Below are 27627 nucleotides of genomic sequence, written 5' to 3'. Positions count from 1 at the left end.
TCAGAATCAAACTCTGAGGATAAAAGTGAAATATCTGATTATAATATAGAAAATTTATTTGAAACACCTTTAACACCACCGATACCACCAATTCTACCAATAGTACCAATAATTATGGGAGCAACAAGAGCTGAAGTAAGGGAAGATTTTAGAGCGGCTTTACTAGCAGCAACGGGACATGATATAGGAGGTAATTGGGCTGGATTAGTCGCAGCCAACCCATTAGCAAATGCAATTGAGGATGCAGGAAATGTAGCTGGAGGAATAATTAGTATGCCACAATTTTATGGAAGGGAAGAAGAAGACATAAACGATTGGGTAAGACAATTTGAAACAGCATTTACTGCTATAGGAAAAGCAGCAGGAGTAAATGGAGCTAGACAAGCAGCAATGGCAGCTACCTGTTTGAAAGGTGCAGCAGCACAATGGTATAATGAAAAGAAGGAAGCAAACAATGGTCATTTGGTAAATTGGCAAGATAACGATAATGATAATGATTTAAAACATAGGATTAAACAAAGATTTACCAGGGAAGATGTTAGAAAAAGGAAAATGTTAGAATTAAGGAAAATAACACAAGGAGTAAATGAAAATGTTGAGGCATATACGATAAGGTTTAGACAAATATTAAGGATAGCTACCAGAGGCCATGCATTAGATGATGAATTACAAGTGGATAATTATATCGAAGGATTAACACCAACATTGGGATATCAAGTCAGAAGACAAAACCCAGCAAATTTAAATGATGCAGTGAATACAGCAAGAAGAGAAGAGGAAGCTACTAATGAATTAATAAGAAAGACACGTGGTATATCAGTTAGTACCCAAAGAAAAGGAATCGATATACAAGATGACAAACCAAAGAATATATTTGAAAAACCATTGGAGAAAAATTATGAGGATGACCTTGCCGACATGTTTAAAAAATTAGAGGTAAAACTAGTAAATCAACTTGGAGGGCAAAAGAGACCACCAAACAATAATAATAGACAAGGACCACCACCTCGAGCATGTTATAATTGTAAACAACCAGGACATTATGCAAATGAATGTAGGGTAAATAATGGTCAAAGAAACTATGGAAGACCAAATAATCAAAATTATAATAGAAGATCAAATAACTATAATGGAAGACCAAATAACTATAACAGACCACCAAACCACCAAAACAATAATCGAGGATTCAATGTAGTGGAATATGATAATTATAATGACCAATATGACCAATATGATTATGATAGTCAGGATTATCAGGATAATTATGACCAAGGATATAGTTATGATGACCCGTATTACCGAGATAATGATGTAACATTTAACCATGTTGATCAAGATTTTTATATTGGTGAAAGACAAACGAGAAGTAACATAAAGAATAGGTCAAGTAATCGAGATGTAGATATGGAAATTGACCAAGAACAAACACGAAGAAGGAATAATAAATATGCAAGCCAAGAGGAAAGGGCAGCAGCATTACCAAAAAGAGGATTCACTGATGAAAGTCTGAGGAAAGCACAAGAAGCAAGGAGAAATAATAATACATGTGGAAATTGTGGACAAAGAGGTCACTATGCAAAACAATGTAAAAATGAACGTGTTGAAGGTATCCATAGGACAAGCGCATTTCAGAGGAACATACCAGAATATAACATAATAGAGGATCTGAAAAATACCAGAGCAAATGCAACCTTTTCACAAATTATAAACATGAGTCCAGAGCAAAGGAAAATATATTATGAAGGAATGAGAAGGTATCCACAAACAGATTGACTACAAGAATCAATGAACAACATTGAAGCAGAACATTTAACTGCATTAAGGGGTAAATTAATAATAAACCAAGAATTAAAGGACATAATGTTTGATACAGGAGCAGCAGTAAATGTAATAACTAGTCAGATAATGGATGAAATGGACCTAAAAATTGAGGAACCGAGTACAGTAAGATGTGTGATGATAAATGAGGATAAATTAGCATCTAGGGGTACCACGACAATATACATACAATTTGGGGATAAAGAAATACCCATTAAGGTTGAAGTAATTGATTCAGGAAAAAACGAAATTGTGTTAGGAAATGGAGTATTAGATATGTTCAAAGCAAATATAGATTACACAGATAAAACAATAATAATTAGAATGAATGATGAAACTATGGATATACCAGTAAAATACACACAAAGGACCATTAAAGGGTTTGAAGAAACATTTGATGAAGAGGAAATATTAGAAGAATTATACCAGGATGAATTGTATAACATATATGAAGATGACCATGAAGGTCAGGAAGATGAAAATTTTAAAGTATAAGTCTTGGTCAGAATGATACTGAAGAGACGATAAAGAAGCACAAAAGTGACCATGAAAAATTTACTGAAAAATTTAAAGTAGGGGACATAACCAATGAACAAAAAGGTAAATTAAAAGTATTAGTAGAAAAATATAAGGATATATTTGAGTACGATGGTGAAAAATATAATAGGACAAACCTAGTAAAACATGAAATCAGATTAAAAGGGGGTACTGAACCAATAGCCCAAAAGAGGTACAAAGAAAATGATGAAAAAGGTAAATTCATCAGAAAAGAGGTTGACGAGATGTTAAAATTGGGAAAAATTAGAGAATCTAGAAGTCCATGGTCTTCACCAGTGACTTTAGCAGGGAAAAAGTCAGGAAATTATAGATTTTGCATCGACTATAGAAAATTAAATAAAGTTACAATAACAGATGCATATCCATTACCGAGGATTGATGAACAATTAGAAAGGATAAGTTCAGGAAAATGGTTTACCAGTCTAGATTTAGCATCAGGGTTTAATCAGATAGAAATGGCTGAGGAAGATATTGAGAAAACAGCATTCATATGCTCAGCAGGATTATATGAATATAATGTCATGCCATTTGGGTTAACAAATGCACCTGCAAGTTTTCAAAGGTTAATGGATAAAGTATTAAAGGAGTACCTAAATGAATTTGTGATAGTATACATTGATGATATAATGATATATTCGGAAAATTTCGAAGACCACCTAAAACACATAAAGTTAGTGTTAGAAAAATTAAAGGAAGCCAGTTTAATACTAAAGTTAAAGAAATGTATATTTGGGAAAACAGAAATAGAATTTTTAGGACATGTAGTTGGTAAGAATGGATTAAAACCAAGTCCAGGAAAGGTTGAAAAGATACAAAAATTAACAGCACCTATAAATATAAAAGGTGTAAGGTCAATATTAGGGTTATGTACGTATTATAGAAAATTTATTAAAGATTTTTCAAAAATAGTAAAACCAATAACATCTTTATTGAGAAAAGATGAAAAGTTTGAATGGGGCATCAAACAACATGAAGCATTAGAAATATTAAAAAGGAAATTAACCGAAGAACCGGTGTTAAGACAACCAGATTGGTTAAGGAAATTTATATTAATTACAGATGCTTCAGGAGTAGGATTAGGGGCAGTGTTAGCTCAAAAAGATGATAAAGGTCAAGAATATGTAATAGAATATGCCAGTAAAAGTTTAAACAGGACAGAACAAAGATGGCCAATAACCGAACAAGAATGTTATGCAATTGTATGGGGAATACAACATTTCCATAAATACTTGATCAATAGAAAATTTGAGGTAGTAACAGACCATGCAGCTTTGAAGGGATTAATGACTGCAAAAGTACCAAAAGGAAAGAGATCAAGATGGGTCATGGAATTGGAACAGTATGATTTTGAAATAACCCATAGACCAGGAAAAGAAAATAAAAACGCAGATGCCTTATCAAGAATAATATAAATAGATGGGTAAAAGAGTTACTTTTCAAAAATAAAAATGGAACAAGTGGTAAGAAATACAAATCATAAAATAAAGGATATAATCGAAAATTTAGAAGGTATAACAAAGGAATTAAACAGGATAAATTATAACTATAAATTCAAAGCCAAAAATTTTGAAGATAGTGAAGAAAGACCATTAATATTGGAAACTCAAGAGGAAATATTACAAATAGGGGTGATATTAAGTAAAGTAAACAAGCTAAAATTATCAGAATTATGTAAAAATGGGACCTAAAATAATAATCATATGTGGAGTTGATGGTACTGGAAAAACATTCATTGTAAATAAACTTATAAAAGAATTTGAAAAAGTAGGACAAAGTGTGAGGTTTAACACCTTTAAAAGGAGAAGAGAGGACAATGATAAGTATAAAATACCAAAGAAAGGTATAGAATGGGAATTCAGGAAGGAAGTTGTCAAACAAATCAACAGGAGAATGGAAGAACATGATAATGAGGATTGGTTAATATTAGATAAAAGTCCCTATAGTGAGTACTTTTATCAACAAACACCATCATTCGACAGAGGATACATAACAAGATATGAGAACCACCTATTAGAAAAGGAAGTATTTAGGAACAAAAGGATAATTGATGAATCAATAGTGATATTTTTAGAAAATGAAAAATGTTGGGAAAATTACAAAGGTAGAGAACATTCGAAAAAGGATCAAGGACATAAAACATCATATCCATTATTAGATGAAGAAAGATATATGGAGATGGTGAAATCATTTAAAGAATGTCAAGATATTTACGAAGGAGAAAAATATGCTAATATTAAAATATCGAATAATGACACAGATTGGGAAAGAGTATATAATAAAGTAATAGAATTAGATGGAGATAAACCACCAATAGAGGTTAAAAATGTTGAGATTAAGGATAACATCAGAGTAACTGATGGTAAAAAGCATATTGAGAAAAATGGTAAAAACATAAGAATAATAGAAGACTTTGAAAAGATGGGAGCACTATATTTAGCTCACAGTCATGAATTATCGGCACATATGGGAATCAAAAGTACTTATGATAATTTAAAAGATAAATATTATTGGGAAAATATGCTGAATGATGTTGAAAGATATGTAAGGACATGTGATGAATGTCAAAGAAGAGGAAAACCACAAGGGAAAAATGAATTACACCCAATTAAAGTAGTAGAACCATGGTATCAAATCGGGATTGACTTTGTTGGACCATTGAACACAACAACAAATGGTAATAAATACATCATAGTAGCAATGGATTATTTTACAAAATGGCCAGAAGCCAAAGCAGTAAAAGAAGCAACTGCCAAAGAAGTATCAAAATTTATTTATGAAGACATCATTTGTAGACATGGATGTCCAATGAAAATATTGAGTGATAGAGGAAGTCATTTCAATAATGAAATGATTAAGGAATTAATGGAAAAATTCAAAATTAAATGGAATTTTTCTACAAGTTATCATCCAGAGACAAACGGACTTGTTGAAAGATTCAACCGAACATTAGGTCAAGCATTAGCAAAATTATCAACCAAAGATGATTGGGATCAAAGGATAGCACCCATATTATTTGCTTACCGAAATAAAAAGCATAGTTCAACAAGAATTCGACCATTTTATTTAACATACGGAAGAAATGTACGGACAATAATGGATGAAAATATCAAAGAAATTAACCTAAGTGATAGAATAGTTGGATTATTAGAAGAACTACCAAAAATCCGACATGAAGCCAAAGAACAAATACTGAAATCTCAAACAAAACAAAAAGAGTATCATGACAGAAAAATAATCAAAGAACACACCTTTGGAATTGGAGATAAAATACTACTCTATGATAAAGCCAAAGCACAACAACTATCGGGAAAATTAGAATCAAAATGGTTGGGACCATTTTACATTCATGAAATACTACCGAATGGAGCTTATAGAATTAAAAATATTAAAGGTGTCATCAAGAAGATACCTGTAAATGGAGAATTATTAAAGACTTACCATACACCGATGAGTAAATGATAACTATCATCAATGGACTTAGAAAAATAAAGATAATTTATAATCATGTGAAATAAAATCACATGACATAAAAATAATTTTCGAAAATAGGAAAAACTAATGAAAATTTCCTAAGAAAGACCGAAGTGAAATCCGGTACAGGAAAACCGTAGACTTAACAAACACATGATAAACCGCAGATGTAGACGCAGCAAAAAGGAATATTTAAAACGCAGCTGAGTCAAGTGACAATGCATGTTTGATTTAGTGGTATAATTCGCACCTACCACTTCGAGACACGAGTTCGATTCTTAGAATAAATTTAATGTGGGCATTAAATTTTTATGCGGGGGATAGTTGTAATGCCGTAGTATATCTAGTAAATTTATTAATTGTGAGGCGCAGTATTATATTTAGTCTTAGTGTATAAAATTTTAACTTATTTTTATTTTTATTTTAATTGGACCGAGAAGTCGTTAAACTAATAATCACATGGATTGAGGTGATTGGTCCGTGATGACCATAAACTATTAGTCACGAGATTTAAGGATAAATGAAGATCCGAAAGATACTAAATTGAATGAAATCAAGTGATCTGAGATGTCAAGTGAATAATTTGTTGATCACTACGTTAATATTATAAATCATAATTCAGGAGTTTATGATGATCAAATGGATACAAAATTAAGATAATGGAAATACTTTAAAACAATGGAAATACTTTAATAATTTAAATCCATGAATTGAAATTATGAATTTAGTACACAAAAACAAACATAAAAGGGCGTGAAGATCACCTTTTGAGAGAAAAGGGGACGAATTTTGTTATGAATTATTTTATTATTTAATGTTATTAAACCAAGCATATTATTGTATTTATTTATATTATTAATAAAGAGTCATTTTGTTAATACCTGAGGTGGCAAACATAATTCTCTATGGGCTCAGGTGTTACAATATGAAATGTGAACAGAATTTTTCTATCGGAATAATTTTTTACGTAAAATCACGTGACTTCGATTCAAATGCAAATTGCTATACTTTTCCTCTTCCTAACCTTATTGGTCCTTCTTCTTCTTCTTCTTTTCCGTCTTCTCTTCTTTCCGTTTCGAATTTTCTGCGCATGGCGATTCCAATATCGGTCGTTTCTCTCCAATCTCTCTTTCATCGGTCATATAGTTTTCGTCGAGTCGTTTTTGGAAATCATTGTTGAGCGTGGTGTATTCTTGCAGAATCTCATTTTGTTCCGCTAAACTGATGATTTTCTGTTCCAAGAGAAGAAAATTGTTTTCCTTCATCACCCAGTTTTTAAATTCCTGACTTTTATCCTTCGCATCGAAACCGTTTTCGACCCTTACTATAGTTGCGGCTTCTGCTTGTATCTTCTCTCTTCTCCCATTCTATCTCGTTGTTGACTGCCTCAAAAATTTCTTCCAGCTCTGTTATTTTCTCTCTTAACTTTGGAATTTTATCATCCTCCTCGTTTGTCGGTACCTTATAATGAGCGTATTTAATTTATTCTTCCAATATGTTAAACTCAAGATCTCCTTCGCTTTCATCACTATCCTCTGAGTATGCATCCTTTTCTCTGATTCGCCATTTCTTAATCATGTTCACGATTTCCTCTTCAGCCAGACTATTTCCTTCGACCATTTCTTTAAGGGCCTTTTCCGTCAATTTTTGATTCCTAGTCGTCATATTTGATAGCCCCAAATATATCCTATTCGGCGGCGTCTGCGGTGTTAATAGTTATATTAAATAGTAATTATGATGATACTTACTAAAATATGGGGGGGATTATTAAAAATATTAATTAGATCGGCACCAATTTGGTAGGAAATTCAAGGAATTCTCAGAAAATTGTTAGGTAGACGTGCACTTTCCATATTTACTATTGATTCTAATTACATAGGAGAGGATTATACAAAATAATCAATAAATATAAAAGTAATAGGATAATCAAAGATTTTCGTTATGATTATGGAATTAGTAAATTATTTTAAACATTATTTTTGGGCTTTTAACTGTATTATTATCATGAATTAATCGTAAGTAAGTAAGAAATTTCTACTCTATGTACTTTTAATATACTAAGTAGTATGTACCAATTGTACCATGTATGAGTTATACTGTTATAAAAAATAGGAAAATTATTTTTGTATATAATTTTAGGTCAAACAATTTCTGTCGCCATACTTTGAAAATGACAATTTTTATCAATTATGAAAATTTTATAGGTATTATCACAAATTAATCAACAGATAAATGGGTAAATAAATATAATCAAATGAATTTTAATGAATGAAGTTTCTTTTTTTTTTAAAGAGAAATAAAGTATAACTGAATGTTAACTTTATCATGCTTACAATATGATTTTAATTTTTAATAATGCAGATTAGAAGCTAATAAAATCTGAAAAAATTCAAATAACGAACGAAATTGCAAGTTTATCCAACTTCGATTAAGTTCTTTTTATTTTTTTTTAAAAAAAAAGTCATTTGACATTTTAATTTTGAGACTTCTTTTTTAGATAACTTAAAAAAGAAATAATACAAATTACAACAAATATTTTGTCACCTAATTCAATTGCGTTAACATGATCATCAATATTCCAATGGAAGAAACAATATATTTAAAGTCATTTGGACTTACGTACTTAATAATAGTACTATTCCTTAAGATAGTTCTATAAAAAAATGCAATAAACCGTTTTTGAAGAAAGTTATTGAGACATTTTCAAAAACTTACTTAGGTCCTCCAAAATGATGTACCAAAGAAACTGCAAAAAAAAATAACATAAAGGAAGAAATTTTGGAAGTATCCTGGCCGGTATTCTACAAAAAGAAAAAAGAAAAATTTTTCCTCCCTTTTATGATGTCATATGACATCATATAAAATCATGGGATTCAATAATTGATGAACGCGTCTGTCGCAGGGAATCCATGTAAATTGATGTATTAAAATTAAAATATTGTTATTACATATTATGTAAATTAAGTAGTAGAAAATTCTTATTGTTTTTATACATATATTTAATTTAATAAATAATAATATTATTGTTACATTTTTTAATATTTATATATATAAAAATTAATTTCAATAATTAATTTTTAACTTTTTTAATTATTCAAATCATGTGACTTTTCGTAGAGGTGGATTATATTTTTTAATTTAATTTCCAATGAAAAAAGAGATCTTAGACAAATTATTTTCACAATTTAATTCAATTTTTTTTACAATCAGTCTGACTTAATAAAAAAATTCTAATAAGTTATTTTATATGAACGATATCAATGTATCGATGTAAAAGTTACTACATAATTTAAATATGGCAAGAAATTTTATAATCTTTTAAACAATAATCATATTTTTTTAAAACAAAAAATAAATCATACAATTCTATAGGATACTTTCATTTATTTATTTATTTTTTTAGTCTAGTTATACAGTAAATCGGAATAATAAAATAACCTACTAATAAAAAAATTAATTTAGTTAGTAAAATCTATGCGAATAGAAAAATTCGTTGATCTGATAATTTAAATCTTAAATAACTTTTATTAAAAAAATACATAGAATAATAAAAATTTTTAACTGTTTTTAATTTTTCAACTGCTAAAAGTAACCTAATTTTTTGATCTTAAAATTGTTATTTACTAACTTTTTTTTTCCTATTTTGTAGGAATCCGGTCCGATCTCGTAAACTGGGAATCCTGCAGTATGTTTTAAAAGTTTCATTCGAAAACTTAAAATAAATAATTAAAAACACAAAATTTATTTCGCTATCCTACAAATTTTGCAAAAGAAAAAAATTCTATATGAATGCCTCTTGTTCGGCGATGGCAGGGGCGGTCGACTGGTCGTCAGGCCAAGTATTGAGAAGTACAGTGCTGAATAAATGTAACGTAACGATATATAAATATTGTTTATGTTGTAAGGCCGGGGTCTAGTGGGGAGGTACATAATAACTATAGACCGGTCTTCAAAACCGGTTTCAAACCGGTTTGGCCTAAAGAAACCAAGATCGGTTTAACTTATATTTCCTTTTTAGGTAGATTGAAACCCGGTCTGACATGCCAAACCGGTTTAAAATCTTATTACAGAGAATTTTTCCAAACCAGTCTCTGGTTAAATTGGTCTGAAACCGGAGACGGAAAACCGGTCTTGAAACACTAATAACCGTCTCATGTTATTATTAGCCATCATAAACTTAATATTTCTCAAGTAAAATTACATTTCCAATTTGGATCAACACAAATGATCTTCATTAAGAAACCTATAAATAAAATTATTTCCAAAATTATAAAAATCATAAAAAATGTAGTACAGAGAACTATGTAACACTAAACGTTACATATGACTGTTGAATTGGGAGTTTATTACCCGAATTATAAAATAATAAAATATCTACAAAGAACTATGCAATAATAAACATTGTGTTATATACCTACAATAAATATATTGCTGCGGTTTATAATTAATGCCTTGGATGGTCCTGGCATTACTATGTTTAAAATTTTGGCCTTTCCTTTTTTCGTATTCATACCGATCAAGTGTTTACTATTTATTTTCGTTGTTGTGAAACCTTATTGTATTAAAATTTACGGTCACGCAGAATAATCTAATTTGGAAAATTTGGCGGAGCTCGATTCCGGTATTTTATTACATAAATATAGCTCTACTTCGACTAAAAATCTTTAACTTTCAAAAAATTATTTTAAACCTCTCTTTTGTTTTTTAAATAAAATGCCTAATCTCAATAAGGACATTCTCTTCTTGATATTTGAAGAATTACAAAATGATCCAAAATCCCTCTTCTCATGTCTAATGGTTAATAGACTTTGGTGTGAAACAGCCGTTCCAATTTTATGGAGGTATCCTTGGTCCTATAGTGATATCAATTATGGAAATAAAAGTTATTTGTTTAACATTATTACTAGCTATTTTTTTAATAATATTAAAAAATTCATAACAGAGGAAAGAATCCGATCTCCTTCAATTATAGTTAAACCCATCATGTTTGATTATTTATCCTTCTGCAGAAGTATCAACATAAGTACTATAAATAATATAATTTCTATTGGATCAAAATCAAATTATTACAAATTTATTATACAACAAGAATTTTATTGTTTCTTTATGAAAAAATGTCAAGATTTGAAATATTTAGATATGAGATCAATTGAACATCAAATATTTTACTTTCCAGAAAATAAGAATTGTCTTGATTTACTTTGTGAATTAAAATGTGATACATCCATTGATTCTTCATACTTTTATGGAATATCCCAATTCTGTCAACGTATACAGAAACTCGTCGTTATTAATACAGACTACAGCCCTAATCCTGGGATTGTTAAATTAATTGAAGTCCAGAAGAACTTAAAGCATTTTGAATGGATAGATGATTTTTTAAATAGTTTTATTACAGAACATCTTTATAAAGATAGTTTTTTTGCTCTAGAAAAGAAAGCAGAAAGTCTCAATTATTTAAGAATATATTTCTATTATGTAGAAGATAATGATCAACCACTTTTCTTAGAGGTACTTCTAAAATTATATAAACTAAAGACATTAATAATTGGTGAAAATCTTTTTCTTAGTAAAGAACAATTAAAAACATTGAAAAAGCAGGTTTATCCCGAACTTGAAATCCTTAATATAGAGTATAACGAGATAAATGTAGCTTCTAGTTTAATTGAAAATAGTGGAGGGCTTATCAAAAAAATCTTACTCAAACCTCATGACATTATCGACTTTGAACTTCAAAACGATAACTTTAATGAAAGTTCTCTCAATTTTATTCGTAAAGTTTATAAAAATTGTCCTTTAATTGAATATTTGTCAATTTTAATTTCACCAACAAAGGAGAATTTCATTGAACTCGAAAAACTACTAAAAAGATGTCAAAATTTAAAATCATTATTAATAGTTATATTCGATAACGATGAGGATACTTACGAAGAGAATTTGGAATATGGGGATGAATTATTAAATATATTAATTAGATCGGCACCACCTAATTTTAATGAAATTAGATTTAGTAACAAATTCGAATTTTCTTTAGATATTCTGGAGGAATTCTTAGAAAATTGGAGAGGAAGAAGTGCACTTTCTCTATTTACTATTGATCCTATTTACGAAAGCGGGAATTATTTAAAACTGATTAATAAATATAAAAATGATAAAGTAATCAAAGATTTTGAATGTTTGAGGAATAGATTTAATTATCGTATAGATGATCATATTAATTAATAAATTATTTTAAATATTTTTGGGCTTTTATGCTTTTTTAGAAATAATCGTGAGAAAAGTAGGAATACTCTATGTATTTTTAATATACCATGTATGAGTTCTATTTTTGTTTTAACTAATTTTTTGCATTAAAGTTTATTTGACCGCTTAATAAATGTAAAATTATACTCAATTTTAGGCTTTTGATAAACTAACTTATCATTGCTCTAGACTATATTTTTGCTCCAACCAAATGGATGATACCCAAATATTTGATTTGAGTTTTTGATATTTATTATGAAGCATTTCAGCATTAAACCCAAACTCATCAAAACTGCCATGTAATATCATGTTTTTGGATATCTTTGCGATGTTTTGTACCTAAATAATTCGTATGTTATGTTCATGTTGACTAATTGTTTTCTGAAGTATCTTAGAAAAAAAAGTTACACATCTCAAAGAGCTCGTCTTTGACTTATATTAATGATACTAACGGACAATTATAGAGAATTTTCTCCAAAGAAGACATTAATGAAAAACTTGGAGGAGAAAGGATGTTCTCTCAACACTTGTTATTTTAGTAGAATTAATTAAATATAGCAGCAAACGTTTAATATTTTTTTAAATCAATGCACGCTTCTATCTTAACCTCATCTATTTCTTCATTATCAAAATAACTTTTGATGTATCTGTAGCATCTTCATATTTTTCATCTACTTGAGTTTGTTCCATATCTTTAATGTTCCATATTTTTTTATTTTCAGATCGAATTGAACTTTTTTTCTTTTAGGATTTGCGTTAGTGAAAACTGTTACTATTATTGAATAATATGTAACTTGTGAAAAAAACGTTTAATCTGACTTGACAACTTGCAATAATCATTGAGTTTCCTATTTTTAAATTGATCGGAATATCATTGAATATCAGATGAGGGAGGTGCTAAAGTAAGTTATAAAGAATTTAATGATGTTTTATTTTCAAATAATGTGTTAAGCACTTTGTGTTCATATTTAGAAGGTGTATTGATTCTAGGTTGGCATAATTTACTTAATGATTGGTCTTTCACGTTTTGGACGAGTAGAACTTGCATTAAATCCTGTTTTCATAGCTTTTATTGAATTGTGCGTTATTCATCTGCGCCTCTGCACCTGATCTTTACGTTTTCTTATAATCCATGTTAATTACTAATGTTGTGTAACATTTAATATGATTTATTAACTAGGGTAATTAAGTACAAGTTAGTGAGCTTTTAAACATTATAATTTATTTAACAATCCCTTAAATTGTAAGGGTTAAAATTAATTTTAATAATCTTTGAAGTTTTAAAAGTTCACATTATTACATATTAAATTATTAGCAATTTGATAATAAATATGGTGCGAACCCATTATTTTTGATTAGTAATTTGATAACAAATAATGGGTATGCACAATGGTTTTAATAAAGAAATGACGTGAACCATTTCTTGTTAAGTGATTTAGATAATAAAAAACAGGTTCGCACTATTTAATTATTAAATCAATTAAAAACTGTGCAAACCTGTTATTTATTATTAAATTTTTTAATGGCAAACAGGTTCACACATTTTTTTATTAAATCAATTTAAAACAGGAGTGAACCCATTATTTATTATCAAATTGCTTAATAACAAATGGGCGAAATGTTTTTTTTAATCCAACATTATGAAAAAACGTTTTTGCAACGTTTTTTCTAATATAACATTATGAAAAAACGTTTTTGCAACATTTTTCAATAAAATATCAAAATCGCAACGTTTTTCAATAGAATGTCAAAAAAAACGTTGCAAAACGTTTTTTTCTAATATAATGTTATAGAAAAAACGTTTTTGCAACGTTTTTCAATAAAATATCAAAAAAAACGTTGCAAAACGTTTTTTCTAATATAATGTTATAGAAAAAACGTTTTTGCAACGTTTTTCAATAAAATATCAAAAAAAATGTTGCAAAACGTTTTTTCTAATATAATACTATAGAAAAAACGTTTTCGCAACGTTTTTCAATAGAATGACAAAAAAAACGTTGCAAAACGTTTTTTCTAATATAATGTTATAGAAAAATGTTTTCGCAACGTTTTTCAATAAAATATCAAAAAAAAACGTTGTAAAACGTTTTCTTCTAATACAATCTTATAGAAAAAACGTTTTCGCAATGTTTTTTAATAAAATATCAAAAAAAACATTGCGAAACGTTTTTTTCTAATACAATCTTATAGAAAAAACGTTTTTGCAACGTTTTTTTAATAAAATAATAATATTAGTCATCCAGGTTATATTGATGTTACAACCTGAACTGATGCCAAATTGCAATTGCTAAACCTGACGTTTTTAAAATTGATTTTTTTTTTGATTTTTTAATCACAAAAATATCAAGCCTGATGTTTTTAATTAAAAAAATTAATATTTTTGATTTTTTAATTACAAAAACGTCAAGCTGAACGTTTTTAATTAAAAAAAAAATTAATTTTTTTGATTTTTTAATTACAAAAACGTCAAGCTGAACGTTTTTAATTAAAAAAAAAAATTAATTTTTTTGATTTTTTAATCACAAAAACGTTAAGCTGGACGTTTTTAATTAAAAAAATCAATTTTTTCATATTTTAATAAAATGATCGACATATTATTAAAAAATGTTGATTTATTCATGATCTGTCAAGTTAACATTCTTTTTGAGCAGCACAGTTAAACTCAGTGCAAAAAGTTTCCATAGTGAATGTTCACTTTCTCTGTACATGTACATGTACATGTACAGTTTTTTTTTTTTTTTTTTTTTACTGGTTAACAAAAATTTTATTTATTATAAACTAGTGTACATTTGGATCTGTGAGTTTTAATGCTGAAAATAAAATTTATGCTAAAAATTAGAGGTTGATTCAATAATAATATTAATAATCTTACTGATCATAACTGATTAATTAATTTAGTTAATATAAAAAAAAAATGTTAAAATTTTTTTACTCATATGTTTAGTATAGGAAAGTGGTATTTATTAATTCAAATAAACAACAAAAAAAATATTAATTTAATTTTTTAAAAAAAGCTCAAAGCACTTTTTTGCTTTGAAACTTACTGATAAAGTTTTGAAATCATTTTTTAATAAGAATAGATCAGTGTATACAATAGATAGATATAAAAAAATTTTTCTAGGATTTTTTTATATTAGATTGGTATAGTATAATGAATAGATATAAAAAATTTTTTGGAATTTTTTTTTAATAATAATAGATTGGTATAAATATATTTTGAGATTTTTTTTAACAATAGAATCAATAGAATAATGGATAGATATAAAAAGTTTGCTGGAATTTTTTTAATACAATAAGTTGGTAAAAAAATAATTTCTGAGATTTGTGACAAATTGATTGGTATAGCATAATAGAGAGAAAATTCTTTGTGTTTTTTTTTAGTAAAAATAGATGAGTATAGTAGAATAGATAGGTATAAATGATTTTTGGAATCTTTTCTTAATAACAATAGATTAGGATAATACAATAAATAGATATAAAAAAATTTCCTGTGATTTTTTTTAATAATAGATCGGTATAGTATATATAATAGATAGATATATTAAAGAAATTTCTGAATTTTTTTTTCTACTTTTGATCGTGATTTTGATCAGTTACATTAAAAATTATGACCAATAAATTTAACTGTAAGATGACCAACTGACCATTCAACGTGAACCACCAAAAACATAGATCGTTTTGATCAAGTAGATAATACTGACGGAAATAAACAAAAACAACAAACTATTAATTAATTGGTTGGTTAATAGTTTATCACGATCAATCAATCATCTGCTCAAAATTGAACTTTAATCGCAAATTTTGGTTAGTTTTTAGTTTTTGTGATCAAAATGCCAATCAATTAATTCTGGAGTAGACTAGAGTCAATAGATCAATATAGTATAATGGATACAAAAAAAATTTCTGGGATTTTTTTTTATACAATAGATCAGTATGGTATAAAAAAGAATTTTCTGGAATTTTTTAATATAATAAGTTGGTAAAAAAAAAATAGTTTGGTAAAATAAGTTTTCTATCAGAATATAATAGATGGAAAATTCTTTGTTCTGATATTTTTTTTAGTAACAATACTGTAACAATAAGTATAAAAAATTTTTGGAATCATTTTTTAATAACAATGGATCAGTATCCCTGTAAAAAATCTGATCCGTGTTTTATCTTTCCATGTTTTTTCCATGAATGTATCATTTTCATGGAATTAATAACCTTAAATCATGGAAATTTTCATCTCGCTAACACAGATATCCGTGAATGTATCATTATCACAGAATTTTTACGGAAGACACAGAGAAATAATGGAAATATTCGGATAAAAATTTTTTATAAGGTATAATACAATAGATAGATATAAAAAAATTTTCTGGGGGTTTTTTTTAATAACAATAGATCAGTATAGTACAATATATAGATATAGAATTTTCTGTGATTTTTTTTTATTTAATAACAATAGATATGATAAAAGTTTTGGTAATTTTTTTTTTAATACCAGTAGACAATAAATAGATATAATAAAAATTCTTGAGACCCTTTTTTAATAACAGTAGATTGGTAATAGACTATTATTAACTTATTAAGTTAATGATTGTTTTTTAGTAGTGGTGCAGACTTTTGAACCTTAGGTAGTTATGTCATTTTTTTCAACATCCCGACCATCTTGTCACATTGTTGTATGGTGCCATAAATGACTTTTACCATATGGAATTTTTAGACTTTTAGACTTTACATGAACTTTTTATGTAATTACTTTTATATTTTTTAGACTTTATATAATTGTAACTACTTTTAAACTTAATATACTTAACATTAATATAAATAATATAAACTTTTTTTTTTTATTTGAAAACTGCTTTTAAATTTTTTAAATTCGAAATTTAACACATCGCCATATACTACTACTAAGATTTATAGAGGACCCCGGATATCTAATATAAAGGTCATAATGGACTTTTGGCCAAAAACACCCCTTTTTGCTGAAACTCAAAAAATCGTTTTTTGTAAATATCTCAGCATCCAGTAATTCAATTTTAATGAACTTTTTTTTATTTTGTAGCCCTCATTTAGCTCTACAATTTAAAAAAATGTTCATCAAAATTGGACCACTGGATGCCGAGATATTTACAAAAACGATTTTTTGAGCCCCCTGAAAAATGGGCCAATCTGCCGAAAGTGTGACTTATGACCTGTTTTGGAGATATCCGGGGTCCTATTTATAGATTTACAAAATCCAATCTTTTAGGATGGAGAAAATGGATTGTGTAAAGAACTAAATATACCTAATACTATAAAGAAATATAGAATTTAATCCTATTGACATAGTTGATGATATTTTAAATACTAGATTAGAGTAAATTGTTTACATGCCATCATTATGAATTTATATCCTTTGTTTAAATACTAGTAATCAGTATTGGAATTGGACATTGTCCAATTCCCAATAGTGGACTATTGGACTTTGGACCTAATGGAGATATCCAGTCCAATTCCAATTCAAATGGACTATGTCCTCATAAATTTGGCCGAATTAAATTTTATATACCATAATTCTGGCCAATTTTATAATGCCGGCTAAAATTAATTTTAATTCTTTACAATTAAAAAAGCATACATGTACATAAATTTGTGCTGTAAATTAACCATAATTGGTTAAAAGGATGATCAATTGATTGAAAAATATAAAAAAAAAATTTTTTTATTTAATCTCTTTTTGCGATCATCTTCAAAATAAAACAAAGAAAAGATAAGGGTACCCATTTCTAATTTTAATTATCATAATATTATGGGCCGTCAACCACATTTTTTAACACCATATGTTGTAGTTTTACATGCAGCAAAAAAGGCAAATAAAAGCAACAAGTATGCAGTATGTCGAGCTTGTATTAGTATTATTGGAAAAGATGAAGCATATAAGTTAAAGTTTACAAATACTATGCACGTCATATTAAAAACTGTCCAAATTTTGCGCAGAAATATAGTTCACAACAAATAGCAAAACTTCTTGATGACGCAGCAAAAGATGGTGCGAAGAGTAAACCATTTAAAAAAAGATGTCGTACAGAATCATCTGATGATGATGACAATGATAATCCAATACTTGAAGAAGAAACATCAAATTTGGATGAGATTACACTGGATAATTATATATTCCGTCCATTAACAATTATTCAAGAACAGAAACTTGAATAACTTTTATTGGATGTAACTGTTTCATGTGGCTTTGCATTCCGATGGATTGAGGATCCTGCAGTTAGTGCTCTACATGAGCCGGTTTGAGCCGAGCCAGAGCATGGCTTGAGCTTGGCTCAGAAAACTGCGGCAAGTCAAGCCTGTAATGAGCCGAGCCACAAAAAATCTTGGCTCGAGTTGTTCAAGCTAAGCCGAGCTATGAAAAATCCTGGCTTGAGTCAAGCTGGGCTCAAGCTGGCTCGAGCTGGCTCGAGTTTTATTTAAGTTTATATAGAGATCATTTCGGATAGTATCCATCGATAATTGCTATTCGCTAAACAACTAAAGAAAAAAATTAATTGGACGTTAAATTAACAATAATCATCCACTGTACTTATAATCATTATATCATTAAATAGTTTAAAATATCTAAATTATTTCATTGATTATTTTATTATATCGTTTATAAATATTTTATTTAATAAAATACATATATAAATTCTCCAAAATTGTTTAAAACAAGTTTCATAATGAAACTGACTCAATGTCAAACATTCCTAATCGATACTCTATAAACCTATAAAAACAAAAAATAAAAATGTAGATGTGTTCTTATTAAAAAATAAATACATGCAGTAAGTTTTGCAAAGATACTTACCGCTTTATGCTTTATAGAAACCCCTTGTATTAACAAGTCGATAGGTTAAGAGTACAAGACTACAAAAGAAAAAAAAAATCAGCAATAATAGTTAATATCTCGTAATATAAAAAAAAACAATTTTGGAAGATACTATACCTTCGAAATGAGTTCAGTTTTACCCCAGTCTTTAAAATAGAAATCTCAGACCTACAAAAACGAAAAAAAAAAATAATGAACTGTTAGTATAGTTCGTTAAAAGACAAAAGTATAGAAATAAGAAATATTTACCGAGATTCTGTGTTCATAAAGAGAAAAACGAGCTGTCAGAAGCTGTACGTTAAAAGAAAAAAATTACCTATATCGTAAATGAGAAAAAAAGATTGATTATACGATAATCACTAGAATGTCACATGATGAATCGATCTAATTCAAGCATTTAATTGGTACATCATACAGTTCATACACTGATGTACGTTAAATTTGACAAAGAAAAAATGAAAAACGTTAAAAAAAATATTCTCTATTACTAAATGTGTCATTTTTATATTGTCAGGTGCTATTTTCTTGTGCCGTATATTTGTTTAAATACAGGTGGTATAAAAAAATATACAATACGGAGTATAGGAACGGCACATTTACTTTTTTATTGCTTTATTCTTTCGAAATGTCTTCATCTTCAAAAATCTCTCCTGCTATCGAAGTTGACGAAAATGAAAATAGCTCCTTATCATCTAATAAAAGATCGGAAGCTTATCAATATTTTACTTTTAAAACTCAAAGATGGTATTGTAATTACTGCTCTAAGAACTTTGGAGATAAATCAACTTCTACACTTTGGCGCCATATCGCAAAACATCCAAAAATTGTTGAAGCTCGGAGAGTACAAAAAGAACAAAAACAGAGAAAAGTTGGGGAAATGGATAAATATACAGTTACTGCTGAAAAAGAAAATGCAAGTATATTTTATTGATCAATATTAAATTTAATATTAATATTATTATTGTACACTTTTTTAGTTTAGTCAAAAAGGTTTTAGAAAAAGAACAGTTTGTTGGGTCATAATAAATGATCAGCCTTTTAACGTTATTGAAAATGAAGAATTTAAAGATATGATTTCATTTATTCGGCCTGGCATATACATTCCTTGTGCTAACACTTTACGACGAGATTTAACCGAAAATTTCAAAAATGCAAAAGAAAGATTTCGACAAGAACTACAGGTAATAAAATAATCTTATTACATTTAAAATTTCAATACTTGTTTTTATTTAAATCAATAAAACTATCAAATAGGAAACACCTGGTCGTCTCTCCTTTACCGTTGATGCATGGACAAGTAAAAATCAAATCCCTTTTCTCGGTATTAGTGTACATTGGATAAATGAAAATTGGGAATTGAAATGTACTACGTTAGATTTTTGTATACTGTCAGGTCCTCATACGGGAATAAACTTGTCAAGTAAATTTTTAGAATCACTAGAAGACTTTGGAATAGCAACTAAGGTAAACTTATCTTTACTATGATTTCTTTTTTTATGATTAACCAACTAATGGATTTGTTCTGTTTGTAGATTTTAGCAGTTGCATGTGATAACGCATCTAATATGGATGTAATGCTTGATAAAATTTCTCAATCTTTAACCAAAAAAAGCATTACATTTGATCCAAAAAATCAACGTGTTCGCTGTTTTGCACACGTAATAAATTTAGCTGCAAAGAAATTAATTGATAATCTTCAAGTACCACTACTATATGAAGATGAAAATTCTTTTGAAGAAGCTGAAAACACGGAAGACAATTTGAAAGATACCATATACAAGGTAATATAGTATTGTGAAGCATAGTTAAAATTTGTATGGTTAACTAATTTTATTAAATTAAAGCTTCGTAAGGTAATTGTAAAGATCCGAGCATCACCCCAACGTCGGAAAAAATTCAAACAACAATGTATTGCAGCAAATATGGTACCACTCGAGCTGATACCTGACGTGTCTACCAGGTGGAACTCTACTGAGATTATGTTAGAACGAGCATTAACACTAAAACAGGTTTTGATTTATATAATTTTATTAATATTTATTTTAATTTATAATTAAATTTAATAATTTTTAATTATACAGCCTTTGCACAATACAGCATCAGCAGATAAAGATTTAAAAAAATACATACTTTTGGAAGAGGAATGGGAACGTATTTTAGAAATACGTGGAATATTGCAGGTTGTTATTTTGATTGTGTACATATCTTATTTATGTATATATTAATAATTAAATTTTTTTTATAATATAGCATTATAAAAAATGCACGGATTTAAGTGTTAGTCAACAATACCCGACATTATCTTATACTATACCTATGTATAATTTTTTATTGGATAAACTCGAGGATGAATATGATAAAAGAAAAGAATCTGATAAGGAGGAGGATGAGGAGGAGGAGGATGATGATAGTGATGATGATAATGAAAGCAAAAATGATGAGATTTTATGTGCATTAAAACAATCAATTGAAAAAATAAAAAAATATTATACATTTACAAGTGGATTAATATACACGGCTGCAACAAGTAAATTTATCCACTTTACATAATTTATTATACATATATTTATAGTTAATATTTAATTGTTGTTTTTTTAATAATAGTACTAGATCCTCGTATAAAGATTCAATATTATAAAGACAATATGTGGGAAGAGTCATTTATTCAAGAGGCAAGAAAACAAGTTACAAATTTATGGGAAACTACGTATAAACCGAATATTTCAGAAAATGTAGAGCCATCTGATGATGCAGATGATGAACTTTTTGGTCATAACTTCAAAAAGCGAAAAATTGAAGAAAAAGATGAACTTAGCATTTATCTAAATGAAGGAGTAGCTCCTGGTAAAACTGATATTTTAATGTGATGGAAGGTACACTAATGTTTATTTTATTAATTTTATTATATAATTTATTATATTATTATTTATTTATTATTTTTTTTATAGTTGCATGAAATTGAGTACCCGAATTTATCAAAAATGGCTCGTGATTACCTTTCAATACCAGGTTCCTAGTATTTTTTATTTTAATTTATTATTTATAATATTAATTTTATTAATTTATAACATTATTATTTTATTATTTTTGATCTTTTATAGCAACTAGTGCTCCTGTGGAAAGAATATTTTCGGGTGGAACAGACTTAGTTGTTCAAAAACGATGTAGCCTTAAGAAATCAACAATACGAGAAACAATGTGCCTTAAAGGCTGGTGGAAATCTGGTGTTGGTGGATCAATAATTATAAATGATTAATGAAATTGTAAATAAAAATAATTGTAAACATTAAATAAATAAAATAATGTAAAAATTATAAAACTAACTTTTAAACTGAATTATTTAACGTTTTGATTTGGATTAAATAGCTTGCGAGCCAGCTTGAGCTTTTTGAGCTGAGCCGTTTTATGGCTTGAGCTTTTTGAGCCAAGCCTATTAACTAGCTCAAGCTTTTTTAAGTTGGCTCGTGAGCTGTCAAGCCAATTTTAACATGGCTTGGCTTGGCTTGGCTTGAAAAGCTTGAGCCAGCTTGCAAGCTGGCTTGGCTCATGTAGAGCACTACCTGCAGTTAAAAGTTTATTTCATTGGTTAAATCCAATGATTGCATTGCCTTCTCAAAAAGTATTATCAGGACGTATTTTAAAAGATGCAACTGACGAAGTTTCAACAAAATTACTTGATAATGCTAAAAATGATTTGTCTGGTGTAACCCTTGCTTTTAATGGGTGGAAAAATATGGCACAACAACATATTTTTGGTATAGTTCTTATTACATCCTACAGGCGAAATGATTATTTGGAAAGCAATCAATTGCGGCGGTAATAGAGGTACTGCCAATGAGATTATTCGAATTACACAACAACTTTTTGCAGAATTGAATCAAGAAAATATAAGAGTTAATGGGCTAATTACAGATTCATCATCAGAAAATGCTTCTGCACGGTGTGTATTTTCAGTTTTTTATTGTTTAATTTTAATTATATTTAATTAATTAATTTTAATTAATTAATTTAATTATTAAATTTATAAATATATTATTAATAGGAAACAACTTCAATTACTTTATCGTGATAAACTATTTTTACCCTGTTTGCTCATCAAATGAATCTATGTGTTGGTGATATATTTAAAGAATCAAATTCTCTTACAAAAGTTGGTGAGCAAGCTGTTGCAATTGCTAGTTTTTTTAACCGTGCAAAAGTATGGATTGGAAAATTACGAGAAAAGCAAGCAGCAATGTATAAAAATAAATATTATGCATTAATTGTACCTAATGATACTCGTTGGAATTCCCAATATTATTGTTTTGCAAGTTTATTGCGATCAAAATCTGCATTAAAAGTAAGTCTTGATTTTTTTTAATAAAATTTATATTATTCTATTACTAAAAAAATTAAAATTATTAGAATTTAGCAACAAAAATTGAAGAACAAGAAAGTGATGATCTTTATGATTTTCCAAATGAATATCTTAACTGCATTTCTGATAATAATTGGTGGAAAAAGCTTAAAGAATTGGAAACATTAGTACTTCCCTATTGTGCTGCACTTAATCAACTTCAACGACATAATTCACAACTTCATGATGTTCTCCATTGCTTTGGCAATTTAGTTATAGTTTTGCATTCATTAGATAATAATAATCTTAAAAACAAGCTTTTAAAAAAACTTGAAAAAAGGTGGAGTGATTGGGAACAACCTCTTTATTATTGGCATTTTTACTTCATCCAGGATATCGTATTAATAAATTTAATCCTGAAATTGAAACTTTGTCTTTTCCACATCTTGGTAAATAAGTTACTTATTACTATTATGCTTGGTTTAATGAAGATCCAACTGTAATATTAGTTGAATTAGAGGCTTATCGACAAAAAAAATATCCCTATAATGATGCAACTTCACGACAATTTAATAATAATGTTTTAGAATTTTGGAATTATCACAGGTCGAAGGGGCACCATTGTCCAAAATTCAAAAAATGCAAATTCCACATTTTTCTGGAAAATGGTGGGAAATTGTGGAAAATGCTGCATTACGCTGAGCAATTTTTTGGAATAGCATTGTTACAACATTGTCCAATTTAGCAAATTTTATGAAAATTTGGGAAAATGCTACATTATATCTCAAATGTAACATTTCGTAACATTTCATAACATTGTTATAACATTGTCATTAAAATCAAATTTTGCTTTTTTTTTGTCAAATGTTCCAATTTTCTTGCAAATGGTGCATTTTTATGAAAATTCCACATTTTATTTCAAATGTAATAACATTTCATAAAATTGTTATAACATTGTCAATTAAAATTAAATTTTGCTTTTTTTTTGTCAAATGTTCCAATTTTCTTGCAAATGGTGCATTTTTATGAAAATGCCACATTTTATCTTCAATGTGATATCATTGTAACAACATTTCATAAAATTGTTATAACATTGTCAATTAAAATCAAATTTTGTCAAATATTCTGATTTTCTGGCAAATGGTGCATTTTTTTATGAAAATTCTATATTTTTTGTCAAATGTTGCATATTTTCAGCAAATTTTATGTTTTTTTGGTCAAATGTTTCATTTTGTCAGAATGTTAAAATGTTACATTTTTTTTTTGAAAATGCTCAATAATATGGCATTACACTGGAAAATGTAGCATTTCACCAAATTACACTAAAAAGCATCACAATTATCACATTTTTTGGAAAATTCCACATTACACTAAAAAATGTAGCAATATACTAGATTATGTAGCATTACACTAAAAAATACCACAATTACACTAGACGATGTAGCATTACACTAAAAAGTACCACAATTATCATATTTTTTAGAAAATTTCGCGTTATACTGGAAAATGTAACATTATGCTAGAAAATGCGGAATTGCACTAAAAAACGCGGAATTGCACTAAAAAACACAAAAAAAATACTACAATTACACAGGATAACGTAGCATTACACTTAATTACATTAGATAATTTTTTATTTATTTGTAAAATTACAGACATTATTAAATTTATAATATTTATATTCTAACGCATTATTTAACATTAAATTCACATTGTTAATATTAACAATGTATCAACACGATGTGTTGTTTAATTTATATATACGAAACCTTACTACTGAAGACTCCCTCTTTTTGTCACTATAAACAGGCGGAGGGAGCAGCAATGGCTCTCCCCCTATAGGTACTTTATGGCCTCTACCTGTTTACAGAGGAGGGGCTTTTCGTAAAGTTATTAGATAGATATATATATATGTATATATATAAGTATATATATACATCTATCAAAAAATTATAATAAAAAAAAAATTATTTCGGGGAAAAAGCCCCTATTTATATAAATTTTATATCACGTGCATCACGTGATATTACTTAATAATTACCGCAGCTTAGCTGCGGTATAACGAAAAAAAAAATTAAGCTTTTTTTAGCAAAAGCTTAATTTTTTTTTTCTCACGGCCTTTACTTCCCCTTCTTTCGCCATTTCACCTTCCCTGTTTCTCCCACCTTCCCCTTCCCCCTTTCCCTTTCGTTCTCCCCCTCCCTTTTCGTTCTATTTCCCCTTTCCTTTTCGTTCTCCCCCTCCCTTTTCGTTCCATTTCCCTTTCCCTTTCATTCTTTTCATTCCATTTCCCCTTTCCTTTTCGTTCCCCTCCTTTTTTGTTTTATTTTCCCCTTTCCCCTTTTGTTCTTCCTCCCTTTTCATCCTTTTCCCTTTCGTTTTCCCCTTTCCCTTTTCATTCTTCTTTTTCCCTTTCCTTCCCCTTTTACCGTAAATTAGAAATATCGGAAATTTCCTTTCAGAAAAACAAAAGGGTAAGTTTCGAATTGTTCGATTCGAAACTTTAATATTTTTTTTATTTTTTAGGAAACGTTTCTAACGTTTCCTATATCTTCTTTTTTTTATAGGTCTTTTCGCCGTATTCAACTTGAAAAAACGAAACGGTAAGTTTCAAGGCGTTCGCCTCGAAACTTTTTTTAAAAAAATCTTTTAATTTAGGAAACATTACTAACGTTTCCAATAATTCTTTTTTTTTGTAGGTTTTTTTGGCGTACTCGACTTAGAAAATGAAATGGTAAAGTTTCGAGGTGTTTGCCTTGAAACTTTTTTTCTAAATTCTTTTTAGGAAACATACTGACGTTTCCTTTCTTTTTTTTTTTATAGATTTTTCGGTGGTTTGACTTTGGGAAATGAGAAACCGAAAGGTAAGTTTCGAAGCGTTTTGCTTCGAAACTTTTTTTTAAAAAAAAAATTTTTAATTTTTTGTAAGGAAATGTTTCTAAGTTTCCTTTTTCTTTTTCTTTTTGTAGGAACGCCGGACGTTTGGATAATGTATTTCGAAACGAACAGTAAGTTTCACAATGAATCGTTGCGAAACTTAATTAATTATTTTTTTTTTTTATTAAAAGAAACGATTAACTAATGTTTCTTTCTTTTACTTTTGTAGGTTCCGGACGTTTGGATAATGAATTTCGAAACGAGCCAGTAAGTTTCGCAACATGTGTTGCGAAACTTTATTTTATTAATTTTTTTTTAAAGAAACGATACTAACGTTTCTTTTTTTTTCCTTTTTTTAGATTCTGGACGTTTGGATGATGAATTTCGAAATGAACCGGTAAGTTTCGCAACATTGTGTTGCGAAACTTTATTTTATTAATTTTTTTTTTAAAGAAACGATACTAACGTTTCTTTTTTTCCTTTTTTTAGATTCCGGATGTTTGGATGATGAATTTCAAAATGAACCGGTAAGTTTCGCAACATTGTGTTGCGAAACTTTATTTTATTAATTTTTTTTTTAAAGAAACGATACTAACGTTTCTTTTTTTCCTTTTTTTAGATTTCGGACGTTTGGATGATGGAATTCGAAACGAACCAGTAAGTTTTGCAACATTGTGTTGCGAAACTTTATTTTTATTTATTTTTTTTAAGAAACGTTAACTAACGTTTCTTTTCTTATTTTTGTAGGAACGCCAGACGAAATTTTTGGGTGAAAGGTAATATTTTCGTTTTTTTTGTTAATAATTTTTTCTATGAAACGTTAACTAACATTTCAGTTTTTTTTTATAGATCCATGGCTTCGCCTCCAGGACGAGATTTCGAAGGTAAATATTTACCTTCGAATCAATTTTGTTTTTTTTTTTGTTTAATGAAACGTTAGTAAATGTTTACTAACGTTTCGTTTATCTTTATTTTTGTAGTTTATTTTCCGGTCGCCTTCTGTACGGAAGAATTTTGAAGGTAAATATAAGAACCTTCGAAGTTTATTTTTTTTATTTACAATGAAACGTTTACTAACTTCCGGTTTTCATTTTTTAGGTTCCAGGATGCCGTTTCAACATTTCGAAGGTATTAGAACTTCGAAATTATTGGATTTTTGTTATGTAACGAAACATTGTTTAAAGTTTCGTTTATTTATTTTTTTTTTTTGTAGGTTAAAGGAACGGAAAAATGAAAGGGAAAGGTGAAGACGAAAGGGGAAAGAGAAAGGGGAAAGAGAAAGGGAAAACCGAAATGGAGTGGGGAACATTTCGAAGGTATACTTCGAAATGTTTGTTATTATACTTGCCGTCCAAACCCAAAAGTTTGGGATTTGTCCGGTGGAAATACCAGGACGAATGGGATTTTCCGGCAACTTCTAAAATCCCATGATGGAAAAACTGGAAAAATTTAGTTTGGGCGGTCATAATCCCAAATCTGGAAA

At 28.3% G+C, this 27627-nt stretch overlaps 4 protein-coding genes across 4 annotated transcripts; all 4 read left to right on the top strand.

The window, feature by feature from the left end:
* Nucleotides 1-3824: 3824 nt before the first annotated feature.
* Nucleotides 3825-4064, top strand: OCT59_008617 (uncharacterized protein; the record flags this gene model as incomplete). The annotated part of the gene is made up of 1 exon (XM_066142623.1): nucleotides 3825-4064. The coding sequence occupies one exon, from the start codon at nucleotides 3825-3827 to the stop codon at nucleotides 4062-4064; it is 240 nt and encodes a 79-aa protein (XP_065999487.1).
* A 6496-nt stretch (nucleotides 4065-10560) lies between these two features.
* OCT59_008616 (uncharacterized protein) lies at nucleotides 10561-12069 on the top strand (the record flags this gene model as incomplete). Its single annotated transcript, XM_066142622.1, has 1 exon — nucleotides 10561-12069. One exon carries the CDS (start codon nucleotides 10561-10563, stop codon nucleotides 12067-12069), a length of 1509 nt encoding a protein of 502 aa, XP_065999486.1.
* A 5797-nt stretch (nucleotides 12070-17866) lies between these two features.
* OCT59_008615 (uncharacterized protein) lies at nucleotides 17867-18273 on the top strand (the record flags this gene model as incomplete). Its single annotated transcript, XM_066142621.1, has 2 exons — nucleotides 17867-17950; nucleotides 18055-18273. The coding sequence occupies 2 exons, from the start codon at nucleotides 17867-17869 to the stop codon at nucleotides 18271-18273; spliced, it is 303 nt and encodes a 100-aa protein (XP_065999485.1).
* Nucleotides 18274-26256: 7983 nt separating this feature from the next.
* On the top strand, nucleotides 26257-27362 carry OCT59_008614 (uncharacterized protein; the record flags this gene model as incomplete). The annotated part of the gene is made up of 8 exons (XM_066142620.1): nucleotides 26257-26275; nucleotides 26374-26411; nucleotides 26764-26801; nucleotides 26892-26920; nucleotides 26994-27028; nucleotides 27125-27164; nucleotides 27243-27272; nucleotides 27358-27362. The coding sequence occupies 8 exons, from the start codon at nucleotides 26257-26259 to the stop codon at nucleotides 27360-27362; spliced, it is 234 nt and encodes a 77-aa protein (XP_065999484.1).
* Between the last annotated feature and the right edge of the window lie 265 nt (nucleotides 27363-27627).

The sequence above is a fragment of the Rhizophagus irregularis genome, chromosome 16, assembly GCF_026210795.1.
Source record: "Rhizophagus irregularis chromosome 16, complete sequence".
Taxonomy (NCBI): domain Eukaryota; kingdom Fungi; phylum Glomeromycota; class Glomeromycetes; order Glomerales; family Glomeraceae; genus Rhizophagus; species Rhizophagus irregularis.
This window is presented reverse-complemented; position numbering and strand designations above follow the sequence as displayed.